The sequence below is a fragment of the Eulemur rufifrons genome, chromosome 9, assembly GCF_041146395.1.
Source record: "Eulemur rufifrons isolate Redbay chromosome 9, OSU_ERuf_1, whole genome shotgun sequence".
In the NCBI taxonomy this organism is placed as follows: domain Eukaryota; kingdom Metazoa; phylum Chordata; class Mammalia; order Primates; family Lemuridae; genus Eulemur; species Eulemur rufifrons.
In genome coordinates, this window is record NC_090991.1 from 36,222,938 (window position 1) to 36,235,240 (window position 12,303).

The following is a 12,303-nucleotide window of genomic DNA, read 5'->3' on the forward strand; positions in this document are numbered from 1 at the left end:
ATCTGTGTTCCCAGTCTGGTACCTCAGCTGTATAATGAGGATGGCATTGTGTTGTGAGGGAATGGCATAAATGTTGCTTCCCTTTCTCCTTCTTTGACTTTCTCAGCCAGGAAAGTTCAAATGAAAGAGATGAGGTGATCAGAGGGAACCAATCAACAGAACTCAGATCTAAATTTCTTGAACCCTAGAATGATCTCCGTGGGTTTTTCACTGGGTGCTCCAGATCACCAGGAAAAGTTGAATGGGTGGTCCTGCCATTCAACTTTATTTTTTTAACTTTCTGCAATCATTCATTCAGCTATTGCAGTACTTCTCTGGTGTGTACTATGTGTGTGGCTCCATGCAGGCAGCAGTAGTTAGCTGTGAGCCAAACAGAAGAAGACTGGTTCCTGCCCTTAAAGGGCTTGCTTTTTTTTTTTTTTTTTTTAAGAGACAGGGTCTCCCGCTGTCGCCCAAGCTGGAGTGCAGTGGCACGATTTTAACTCACTGCAGCCTAGGACTCCTGGGTTCAAGCAATCCTCCTGCCTCAGCCTCCCCAGTATCTAGGACTACAAGCACGTGCCAACAGGTCTGGCTAATTATTCTGTAGAGACGGGGGTCTCGCTATGTTGCCCAGGCTGATCTCGAACTCCTCAAGTGATCCTCCTGTCTCCCCCTGCTAAAATACTAGGAGTACAAGCATGAGCCACTAAGCCTGGCTGGGCATGCGGTCTTAATAAAGCCCTCCTTTGCTAACTGCAAACGTTAATTCATGGGATTTTCACGACCGGCTGACGAAAATATTAGGCACATTTAGTGTATCTCTGTAAAGGATTAGGTACACTCATTCAGAGACGGAAAGCGAGGCACCAAGAGATTAAGGACCAGTAGTGGGCAAAAATACCAAACTACCGTCTTTTGCTCTATTCAGCATCCCAGGGGCTCCCAATCTACCACGAGACTAAATAAGGAGTTGCTTTTGTCTGCTACCTGCCGTCATTATTCTCTCTGGCTTCCTTCGCTAACTTATCCCTCCACTGATAATACGCCCCCCCCAAAACTCTGGACGCCGGCAAACAGCAGGCCTGACCAGCAAAAACCCCCTCCACCCCGCCTACGCAATCCGCCGTGACTTCCGGCTACCCAATACCCACGTGATCAGGTGCCCTTGCTGCGCATGTCTATTAGGAAGTCGGACTATACCACTTTGCCCGACGAAAGGGGTATATTTTCCAGGTTCTTCAGTTTAAAACCGATTCCAGATACCACGCTTCTATTACACCAGGTCTTTACGGAGGGTATAAGTGAGTTTGGGGTGTCGGAAGATGAAATAACCGGACAGAAATATGAACGAAAGTGCCGCGGGGTTTGGGCTCTCCCCTTCGCAGATAATGGGAGGAGCCGGGCCGGGGCGAGTTCTTTCCTTTCGCTAGTGCGGCCGGAGCCATGAGGTGAGGGCGCGCGGGTCTCCAATCTGGGCTGACCTGTGGTGGCGGGGCGCGGTGGGGCTTCGTATCGCAGCCCCCGGTCGGGGAGATGAGATGCGGGCCACCCTAAAGCGGCCGGTCGCGAAGCCTGGGGTAGGCCGCAGCACACTAGGCCCCGGCCTCTACAGGGCCGGGGTGGGCGAGCGTCGCGGGAACTCGAGACGCGGAAAGGGCTGATCTGGTAGGCGCCGTGCCCCACATGCCTCGGGGACGACAAACTTGTGTAGAGCAAAGGCAGCGGCGGGGACTGAGCCGTGGCCTCCTTTATTTGCTGGGCGCACCCGGAGCCGAGCAGCCCTCTGCTTTCATGTGACGTAGGACAAGCCTAGCGTAGGCCCCAGGCCTGTGCCTGCCGGGAGCGAGGCGATCTCTATTTAACTCCGATGCCTTCCACTCCGTTGGTCACTTGTAAGAAAAATCTCTAGGAATGGCCGAAGTTAGTTTATTACTATGGTAAAACGAGGAAATGAGCCTAGAGAGCAGAGGAACTTGTTTGCATTCCTAGACTAGAAATCAGGTCCACTGGCCTCGGCTACTTTAAGCGCTGTTTTTACAGCTGAATACCAGAAATGGCATAAACCCTCTTCATTTCAGTTAAGTCCTCAACCTCATTTTCTGGAGGAGAAAACAAGCTCAGACAGGTTAAGGCACAACTTGGACTTCCAAGTCTAACCCCAGGGTGGCCAGCTGCGCACCGCATAGGGCTTTAACAAAGATCCTGATTTAGGAAAGATTTTCATTTGGGGCACGTAGTGTGGGTGGCAGAGTCTTGAGGGGAAGGTGATGTGTTTGCCCGTAATAGTAAATGCACATACGTACTTTATCCACTTTCTCATATGTTACGACTCACAACATTCAAAGATTTTAGAGGGCAGGTCCTGGTGGGGATGCTCATTGTTGCCCAGGAGGGACTTGCATGGTCTGATGGTGTTTTCTGTGTGTCCAGTATGCTCAGGCTTCAGAAGAGGCTTGCCTCTAGTGTCCTCCGCTGTGGCAAAAAGAAGGTCTGGTTGGACCCCAATGAGACTAATGAAATCGCCAACGCCAACTCTCGTGAGTACTTGGGATTTCTGTCTCTTCTCCATCCTGTCTTTCCCCTTGTCCGGCGTCAGGTGAACAATAACACAATTGTGTTGACTTTTTACAAACCTGGGATAGCTCATGATTCAGAGGACCTATAAAATGGAGGGGTCATTATTATTAGGCTCATTCTTTCAAGTGTGTTATAATACGTTTGGAAGGTAGAAATGGCTGGATGTGGTGGCCCATGGCTGTAGTCCCCAGCTACGGAGGTGGGAGGATCACTTGAGCTCAGGAGTTGGAGACCAGCTTGGACAACATAGCAAGACCCCCATCTCAAAGTAAAAAGTAGAAATATTTTTTAGAAGGCGAGAGATAATCAGAGGTTTCTGTCATTTTTGAGACCACTAAAGTGAGCGATGTCTCTGGCCTGTCCTATTTGGACTCTAGGGTGTGGCTGGGCCCCAACTGACTGACCAGGTGCATTGTGCTTTCCCAGGTCAGCAGATCCGGAAGCTGATCAAAGATGGGCTGATCATCCGCAAGCCCGTGACTGTCCATTCTCGAGCTCGATGCCGAAAAAACACCTTGGCCCGCCGGAAGGGCAGGCATATGGGCATAGGTAAGTGCAGTCTTCTAAGACTGAGGAAATAATAGGTGCTGAAGTCTAGACTGAAATACATTTGGGATCTTTTTCTTCCCATTGCCTCATCTTGAGCCCTTTTCTTACTCCATGGTATTTGGTGTGTTTCCTGCTGGTGTGCACATCAGAAATTTGGCACCAGTATTGGAATTGAGGGTATTCCTGGTAGAAAGAGGTCACATTTACAAGCCCCGACACTGTGCCAAGGATTTTACTGAGTATTTGAAAATGTTGTCCATTAAATATTAAAGCCACTTTCTAGTGTCAGGATGATTTAAGGAGATGAAGATCATACCACATTCAAAGCCCCTTCCAACATTCTATATTGCCTTGGTGCATACCCTGTCAGACCCACATTCTGCATGATGTGAATGGGGAATTGTTGCCGTGTTCATGCTTCCTTAAAAATTGAGTAAATGAAAGAAATAATTTGGAATAATCATCAGTAGAGTGGGAGTGATACGACTTAAAATGAGGTAAAGACCCATCAGCTGGCTCCAGTAACAGACTTGAAACATAATACGCTGCAGTGGGCTTGGGCAGGGGCTGATTCCTAACTCACCTTGTCTGCAGGTAAGCGAAAGGGTACAGCCAATGCCCGGATGCCTGAGAAGGTAACCTGGATGAGGAGGATGAGGATTCTGCGGCGGCTACTGAGAAGATACCGTGAGTCTAAGAAGATTGACCGCCACATGTAAGCATACCCTCTTGGGCCCGGGACCCATTTGCTGCTTTGATGGCGTGTTCTTTTCACAGGGCTCTCTCTCATTGGCATCTGGTAGGGAGCTTTGCTAAAAGTTTTTCCACTTTGCTCTGTTTTTCTCCCCCACCCCTCATATGCCATCAGGAGAGCCCAAGAATTTAATTTATTTGCCAGGCAAGTTCTTCTGTTGGAACTGTAGAGAAAGTCATGGTTTGGGAAGAAGTGGGCAGTGCAGCAATAGAAAAGAACAAAGGAGCTTTGTAAGCTTAGTGACCTTGGATAGGAGAGTGGCTCACAGGGGCCACCTTCTGATCCCATCACTGACCAGCACTCTGTTCCTTGTACCCTGCAGGTATCACAGCCTGTACCTGAAGGTGAAAGGGAATGTGTTCAAAAACAAGCGGATTCTCATGGAACACATCCACAAGCTGAAGGCAGACAAGGCCCGCAAGAAGCTCCTGGCGTAAGTTTCTTCAGGAATTGGCCCGGATGATAGGGGGACAGGTTCTTTGACAAATACGCTAATGCCTGAATCTTGATGTGCACATAATCTGTTAGCATATAGCTGTTGTGTTAGAGGAATATGCTCTGTCCTGGACACACATGCCCATACCACCTGCCTGTCACCAGTTGAGGGACTGTAGGTTAGTTGAAGTAGGAGCTCTTGGTGGCCCCAGCTGCTTATTCCTCAAGCTGACTAGGCTCTATCTCCCCAGTAGCTCATCTCTTCCCAAACTGACCCAACTTTTCTCTTCCCTCACCAGTGACCAAGCTGAGGCCCGCAGATCTAAGACCAAGGAAGCACGCAAGCGCCGGGAAGAGCGCCTCCAGGCCAAGAAGGAGGAGATCATCAAGACTCTGTCCAAAGAGGAAGAGACCAAGAAGTAAAACTCCCCCCTCTTGTCTGTACATAGTGGCCTGGGTCATAACATATGAATCATTTGAATAAAACGAGCTTTGTCTGCTTGCTTGTCTGTTGCTTGCAAAGTTCCTGGCTGCTCCGTGGGTCTTCACTGTTCAGAGATCCAGAGCATACCATGCACTGAGGGCTGGGATGCAGGCCCTGGCCAGGGGTGCATGTTTTATTTCATCCTTTCCTTCCACTGAGGCCATTTCCTCAGGTCAGGCTCACATCCCCGCCATCCTGAGAGAGTTGTGTTGTTTTACCTTGTTTTAGTGGGATGTGGGGAGGGGAGAAATTGCTCCTACCCAAGCTGCCAGAATACTATGTTTCAAAACTGCCCTTGACAACACAGCATGAGTGGCACCTTGGAAATGGTCTCAAAATGTTGATTGGGACCAGTAATCAGTTGTGACATCAGTTGACTCGCATCCTTTAAAAAAAAAAAAAAAGGTAATAGAAAGTAGAGCCTGGCGCAGTGGCTCATGCCTGTAATCCTAGCACTTTGGGAGACTGAGGTGGGAGGACCCCTTGAGGTCAGGAGTTTGAGATTAGCCAGAGCAAGAGTGAGACCATTTTTCTACAAAAAAAAAAAAAGAAGAAAAAGATTAGCTGGGCATGGTGGTGTGCACCTGTAGTCCCAACTACTTAGGAGGTTGAGGCAGGAGAATTACTTGAGCCCAGGCATCTAAGGTTTTAATGAGCTCCCACTGCACTCTAGCTGGGAGACAGCAATACCTTGTCTCAGAAAAAAAAAAAAAAGTATAGGCCGGGCGCGGTGGCTCACGCCTGTAATCCTAGCTCTCTGGGAGGCTGAGGCGGGTGGATCGCTCAAGGTCAGGAGTTCGAGACCAGCCTGAGCAAGAGTGAGACCCTGTCTCTACTAAAAATAGAAAGAAATTATATGGACAACTAAAATATATATATACAAAAAAAATTAACCGGGCATAGTGGCGCATGCCTGTAGTCCCAGCTACTCGGGAGGCTGAGGCAGTAGGATCGCCTAAGCCCAGGAGTTTGAGGTTGCTGTGAGCTAGACTGACGCCACGGCACTCACTCTAGCCTGGGCAACAGAGTGAGACTCTGTCTCAAAAAAAAAAAAAAAAAAAAAGTATAGTTACTCTTCTCAACTGTGCACTGAGGTCCAACTTGAAATCCATCCTAGGACTCCAGGACGGTGGGGGTTTCAACTGCTACCAGTCCAGAAATTGTGAGAGCTGAGCAACTAATTGCTGACTACCACCTAAGCTGACTTTAAACAGCTCTATTGAGGCATAAGCAACCCGCCTAAGCCTTTTTCCCCTGCTCTTTGAGGGAGTTTTTGTCTTTTGTCTTGGTTTATAGCCATCATGTAGGGCACAAAGACTTCTCATCCAGCAAGAATCGGAATTTGATAGTCCCCCCTTATCTGTGGTTTCAGTTGCCTGTGGTCTGAGACTATTAAATGGAAAGTTTCAGAAATAATTCCTTAAGTTTTAAGGTGTGTGCCATTGTGAGTAGTATGATGGAATCTCACTCAGTCCTACCTGGGCCTCGATCATTCCTCTCTTCAGCACATCCACACTCTGCTACCTGCCTGGGTATTGCAGTGCTTGTGTTCAAGTAACCCTTATTTTACTTAATAATGCCCCAAAGCGCAAGAGTAGTGGTGCTGACAGAAGTGAAAGTTCTTGACTTAACAGAAAGAAAAAAAAAAATGTCATGCTCAGGTTGCTATGGTCTATGGTAAGAAAGACTCTATCCATGGAATTATGAACAGTGTAGTATAATTGTTCTATTTTATTATTGCTGTTAATCTTTTAACTGTCCCAGTTCATATTATAGGTATGTATGTGTGGGAAAAAACAGTACATACAGGGTTCAGTACTATCCCCAGGTTCAGTTGTCCACTGGGGGACTCAGGATGTATCCCCCGTGGATAAGGGGGACTACTGTACACACACTCAGCACAAAGCCAACCTTGTCTCAGCCATTGTAAGTTCCTTAGTGAATTTGTGTTCTTACGAATAGGAAGTGGATTTTACTTTACCCTTAACTAGTAATAACTGCCAATACATTTTTCAGTAAAGTATGTGTAGTGAGGCATGTGTTAAGACACTTTACATTGATTTACATTGTCTAATCTTCCCCACGTTGTAAAGTAGGGTTATTACCATCTCCATCTTGCACATGAGAAAACTTGTGAAGTGATGTGTAGGGTTCACACAGGCTGAGCTAAGGTCGTGTAGCATTGGGGTACCATAGGACTCGGTAGACATTGACTGGGGAGAAAGTCTCCAGCCTGATCCCAGGCCTCAAGCTTTGTGGGCCTCCAAGTCTTTGGTGACCAGAAGCCACCTGGGTGGAGGGAGTGGCCAGAAGAGTGGAGTTTTGGGTATATCAAGTGGGTGGTGGTTTGAGGGACAGGTGTCCAGGAGGAAGGGGTCAGGCAGCCAGTTAAGCACAGAGGTGTCAGCTCAGGTGAGACGTCTAGGTTGGAGAGGCCAGGCGCGGTGGCTCACACCTGTAATCCTAGCACTCTAGGAGGCCCAGGCTGGAGGATGGCTTGAGGTCACGAGTTTGAGACCAGCCTCGGCAAGAGCAAGACCCCGTCCTTACTAAAAATCGAAAGAAATTAGCTGGAAATTAATTTTTTCAATAATAAAGTTTAAAAATAGAAGCCTGGGTTGGAGAGGCAGGCTGAGGAGGAAGGCTGGGTAGAGGAGGCTGCCTCCATTAGTGCTGGGCACACCTGGGCCTGGTGTATGCCCTTCCTGGTTACCTCCCTGCCCCCTGCTCATCTCCTGAGGAACTCTTGGGGTGACCAGTCAGCTCCCCTCAGGGGATGTACCGGCAGATGGGAAAGGGCAGTACCTGAGGGGGAAAGGCAAGTCGGAAGCGGTGTTTGGGACAGCAGACCCCCTCTTAGCTTTGCCTCTAGCAGCCCCTCATCATTCTGTTCTGGGCAGGATGGGGGAGGTTGGTGGCAGAACACAGGGAAGCCCAGACTCTGAGAAATTTGCCCCTGCCGTCCCTGCTCCCCACCCATGTGTGTCAGCGCCTGGGATGAGCGGCTTGTGAGGCTTTACCTAAGCCTTTGCCACTGGAAGAGGGGAAGCTGAGGCCTGGAAGGGGAAGGGCCTTGGCCAAGCTCCCAGCTTGGTGTGTGGGACGCCTCCTTCCCAGACCTGGCCCACAGGAGGAAGGAGACCGCCCAATTCCATCCCTCCGCGCGGTGAATACGGCAGGCAGGAAGGAGAAGGAGCTACCCCGAGCTTGCCGGAGCCTGCAACACAGAAACCGGTTTCCACCCTGGACCAGGAGATGGCGCTGTTCTCTCGCAGGTCCCTGCAGGTGTTGGCCGCTGCCTTGCTGGAGTTTGTTTGGTTTGGTTTTGGTTTTGGGGTTGTTTTTTTTTTTAAAGGGGGAGGATGAAAGGGATGGGTTATGAGGTTGGAGGAACCTACCTCCTGGGAAGCCTTGAGTGTTGTCACTTCTTTCTGAACCTCACCCCAGGCCTGGGCCTCCAGCCCCTTCCGCGGGGCAGTGCCTGGGAGGGCCCTCAGGAGCCTCCAGCAAGAAAAGCCCCTGCAGTAACCCTGGATCTCCTCCAGGTCTTGGAATCGTGTCAAAGTGTGATTAAAAGATGTGTTCAGCTGGGCACGGAGGTGCACACCTGTAGTCCCAGCTACTTGGGGGCTTGAGGCCAGGAGTTCAGGTCCAGCCTGGGTAACACAGTGAGACCCCATCTCTTAAAAAAAAAAAAAAAAAAAAAAAAAAGTGTCCTTTCTCCTTTCTCTCAAGAGCACGCAACTATCCCCAACACAGAATTGCACACCCCTTCAAGGAGTTCTGGCCCCCAGGTTAAGACTTCCTGAGCAAACCCCGCTCTTCATTTTCAAGACAAGGAAACTGAGGCCCAGAGGAGGCAACGACTCCCCGGAATCTCAGTGTTGCACGAACACTAGCACCTGACTCTCCTTCCCCGTCTGCAATTTCCAGACGTGGGAGGGTGTGATTCAGAGTGGGGTGCAGCAGAGACACTGAGCACAGCTGCTACTGTAGGGCCACGAGCTAGAGGAGGGGGGACAGGAGAGCTTGGCCTTCTTCCAGGGCTGTCTCTGAGGCTGTGACAGGGACAACCCCAGCTGGCTCCCTGCAAAGCACAGGGAGGGTGGAGGCATCTTCCTTGTACTCCGCAGCAGATGCGCCCAGCCTGCCCAAGCACTGGGAGGGGGGTTAGGATCGGGGTGAAGAGGCTGAAGGGGGTGGCACTAGCAAGACGGGTGGGGTTGCACAGAGGGGCTCACTGTGTGTTTTCCCCAGGCCTCCCTGTCTCTGGCTGCCAGACTCTGCCCTCTTTCCATATCTCCCCTAAGCCCAGGTAACCTTTGGCCCACACGGTACCTGCCAGTTAGGCTCAGGCTGCAGCGGGGGATGAAGGGCATGTGTGGGTCAGAAACAACAGGGCCAAATGTGGGATGGCACCGCCAGTGGGCTCCTGGGCATCCTCTGCCCCAGGCCAATGGTATCGCTGGTTCGGTCACCCCCAGAGTGGGCACAGAGGGGGGCAGAGGCTACAGTTGGGGGCACCAGCTGTTCCCAAGGCTGGGAGCATTTTGTCTGTGGTTCAGCCACCCGAAAAAGCTGCTGTGTTCAGCAGTGCGGCAAACAGGCTGGGGGGTGGTCCAGGCCAGCTGCCGGCTGGTGGCAGACACACACGTGGTGTGCTGAAGGCGTGGCTGCAAGGCTCTCACGGTCTCCAATGAGGTGGGGTCTTGATCCCTGAACCCCTGGACCAGCATCTCAGGGTGTCTCTGTCTCCATCTTACTGGTTTAAGGCATTGAGGGACCCAGGGTAGGGCAGGGAAAAAGCTGAACCCTGAGGAAACTGGTCTGGGGCTGGTTTGATCACTGATGTGCTGGGTGAGCCTGGACAAGTCATTGGCCCACCCCAGGCCTCGGTTTCCCCATGTATAGAAAGGGCAGGGTTGAGTTGGATCATCTGTAACCTTGGATATTCCACCAAACAGATCTGTGCCTCAGTTCCTCATCTGTGAAAAGGGGACACCACCAATTTCCTCACTGGGTCACTGAGAGGATTAAATAACGTTAAGTTCCTGGCAAGTTCCTTGGGCACAGTAAGTGCCTATTTGTGAGAATTCCCCTGTCCTTAAGCCTCTAGACTGGGTGTGTGACCCCTTCTTCCACTCCCACGGCCAGGGATCTTAGGAAGGGGGAGAGCCACCCTCCCTTCCCTGCTCCCCCCACCCCCACCTCTAGGGCCTTCTCTGGGTGAAAAGGCCCAATAGAAGCTCAGGGGAGGGGACTCAAGGTCTGGTCCCACCTGGCCTACCTTGCTCAGCGGTGGGGGGCTGTAACCGGGAAGGGCTGGAGGAGGGGCACCTGTCGGGAGCGCCGGGCTGGAGGAGGGGTACCTGTCAGGAGGGCCCCCCCCACCCGCATTCCGGTGGCACCGGCAGTGCCCCTGCACCCCCGCAGCCCGCCTCCCGCTCCCTCCCGCTCCCCTCTGCCTATAAATAGCAGAGGACGTGCTGGCCGTGGCTACGATGACGATGACGGGGCTGGGCAGGCGGAGGGGAAGGAGGCAGCTCTGCCAGAGCGGGTGGGCGGCGGGCACGGCTGCGGGAGGGGTGCGCCGCCGCCGGCCCCTTCGTGCCAGGCTCCCGATGACGGGCGCGATTGAGTCATCTCAGGGCCCCACAGTCCGCGACTGTCCCCGCCGCCAGCGTTTCTGTCTAGGGCTCCGGGGGTGGCAGGGGTGAGGCTGATCTCGGGTGGGTATTGAGCCTTCGCAGACCCCGGCACAGCTGGTCTCAGAGGGCACCTCTGGGTGGGCAAGAACGGTCCTGGCGCGGAAATGTGTGCCCACGCCCAAGCAACTCGGGTGCATCCAACCAAAAAGTGACCGCAGCCCCACTCCTTTTCCCTCCAATGTCACCAAATCTCCTCCCCCTTTCCTCAGGTCTTTTCTAGTCGTTCTCCCCAGATCCCACCCCTCTCAGGCTGCCTGGGTGGGAGGGGGCCCCCTGCTGTGTCACCCCAGCACCAACACCCCTCCTTTCTGAAAGTCCCAAATTCTTCTGCCCTCAGCCTTGTCCCACTAAGTACCCCAGGCCGCCTCCCCACCTTCCCGCCCCTTTCCTTCCTCTACCTTAATCAGATGCACAGAGCAGACAGGCCAGGACAAGAAACATTTAATTAGGGGTCTGGGGGCTCAGCAACGCCCCAGCAGACCCATCATGCAGCCTCATGTACAGTGGGCGTTGGGCCCGCCCCTGGGATAGTGCTGGGGGGGCCTCCTGGCAGCAAACAGGGCAGTGTAGCTTGACCCCCCTCTGTGGGGGACAAGTGGGGTAGGGGCCTTTGGGTAGGAGGATCTGTGTCCCTCTCACCGCATGGAAGGGTGTGACTGTGCCCAGGATGGGGGGTGGCATTGGCTGGCATGATATCTGTGTGTGCCCACCCCCCCCCAAGGATGCCTACCCCCCCTCCTTTTCTGGTGGCCAAACAGAACATTCCATTTCCTTGTCTGTCTTCCACCCCCTCTTCTTCCCAGGGCTCTGTGTCCAGGACAAGGGAGCAGATACAGCCAGAAACGGGCCCCGCAGCAGCAGTCCTGTCCCCTGTACAGCCCGGAGTGAGCGGGCAAGGAAGGTCACCCTGAGGGTTGGGCTCCTAGAACGGCTTGGCCTTGGTGGCTTGGCGTGGTGAGGCCTGGGACAGGAGCTGACAATGACAGGCTCCCCTGGCTGGTTCCCGCATGCCTGGGGGCTTTTGGAGTCCCCAAGGTGAAACTTGTGTGTGCTCTCTGCTGGGTTTCTGCACCCAGGCTGCTCTCAGGTGCTCTTTTCTGGTGGACTAGGGTAGGGTGACGCTGCTCTGTGATGATGGTTGTTTTTCTTGAGGGGACAGTCTCTGATTTGTCACGGCCTCCAGGGACCTCAGCCCTCCCTTCCTCTGTTGGCCCAGGTTTCAAGTAATGGGAGAGATTCCTGCAGAACTTTCCTGAGAATTGACGGAGTGACAGGTGGTGGGACCAGGACCCTCCCATGGCCCTGGATCCCCTCCCAGCCCAGGGTGAAGGGCCGAGGGACAGAGAGGGGCCCCCTCTCAAGGTCCCACTTGCAAAGGGACAGACACACATGTGGTCACACAAACATAGACCCTCTGTGGGAGACGTGTGTCAGGCATGCAAAGGTGGTGTGTGGCAGGGGGAAGACTCTGGAAGCAGCAGCAGGGAAGTTCCCCAGGAACCGTCCCCAGGGCTGGACTCTGCATGGCCATTGGTCTGGGGGTACCTGGGTGCTGGGTGGACCAGTCTACAGCTTCCTCATTCCCTCCTACTTTCTCTTCCCCCCACCCCAAGTCCCAGAGGATCAACCCATTCAGGGCGCCCCACCCAGGAAATAACACCTTCCTCAGCACAGAGGCTCCTAAGCCATGGTGAGTGGCACCTTGGAGAGAGGCAGAGGAGGAAGGGTGTGGACAGGGATGGCTGCTCCCCTCCCGGGCCAGAGGCAAGGGCCAGGCATGGGCAGGGGTGGCATCTGGGTTCTCTTGGCTCCTC

General features: G+C 52.8%; 1 protein-coding gene across 1 annotated transcript; it reads left to right on the forward strand.

The window, feature by feature from the left end:
- Positions 1 to 1,359: 1,359 nt before the first annotated feature.
- RPL19 (ribosomal protein L19) lies at positions 1,360 to 4,799 on the forward strand. Its single transcript, XM_069481331.1, has 6 exons — positions 1,360 to 1,430; positions 2,413 to 2,519; positions 2,986 to 3,108; positions 3,703 to 3,823; positions 4,185 to 4,295; positions 4,597 to 4,799. Exons 1-6 carry the CDS (start codon positions 1,426 to 1,428, stop codon positions 4,718 to 4,720), a joined length of 591 nt encoding a protein of 196 aa, XP_069337432.1. The 5' UTR covers positions 1,360 to 1,425; the 3' UTR covers positions 4,721 to 4,799.
- The last annotated feature ends 7,504 nt before the right edge of the window (positions 4,800 to 12,303 follow it).

Bases quoted from the DNA above. Each gene is read 5' to 3' on its own strand.
- RPL19 (XM_069481331.1), top strand. The intron at 2,520-2,985 runs GTGAGTACTTGG...GTGCTTTCCCAG, and splicing joins AATCGCCAACGCCAACTCTC to GTCAGCAGATCCGGAAGCTG. The intron at 4,296-4,596 runs GTAAGTTTCTTC...TTCCCTCACCAG, and splicing joins GCCCGCAAGAAGCTCCTGGC to TGACCAAGCTGAGGCCCGCA.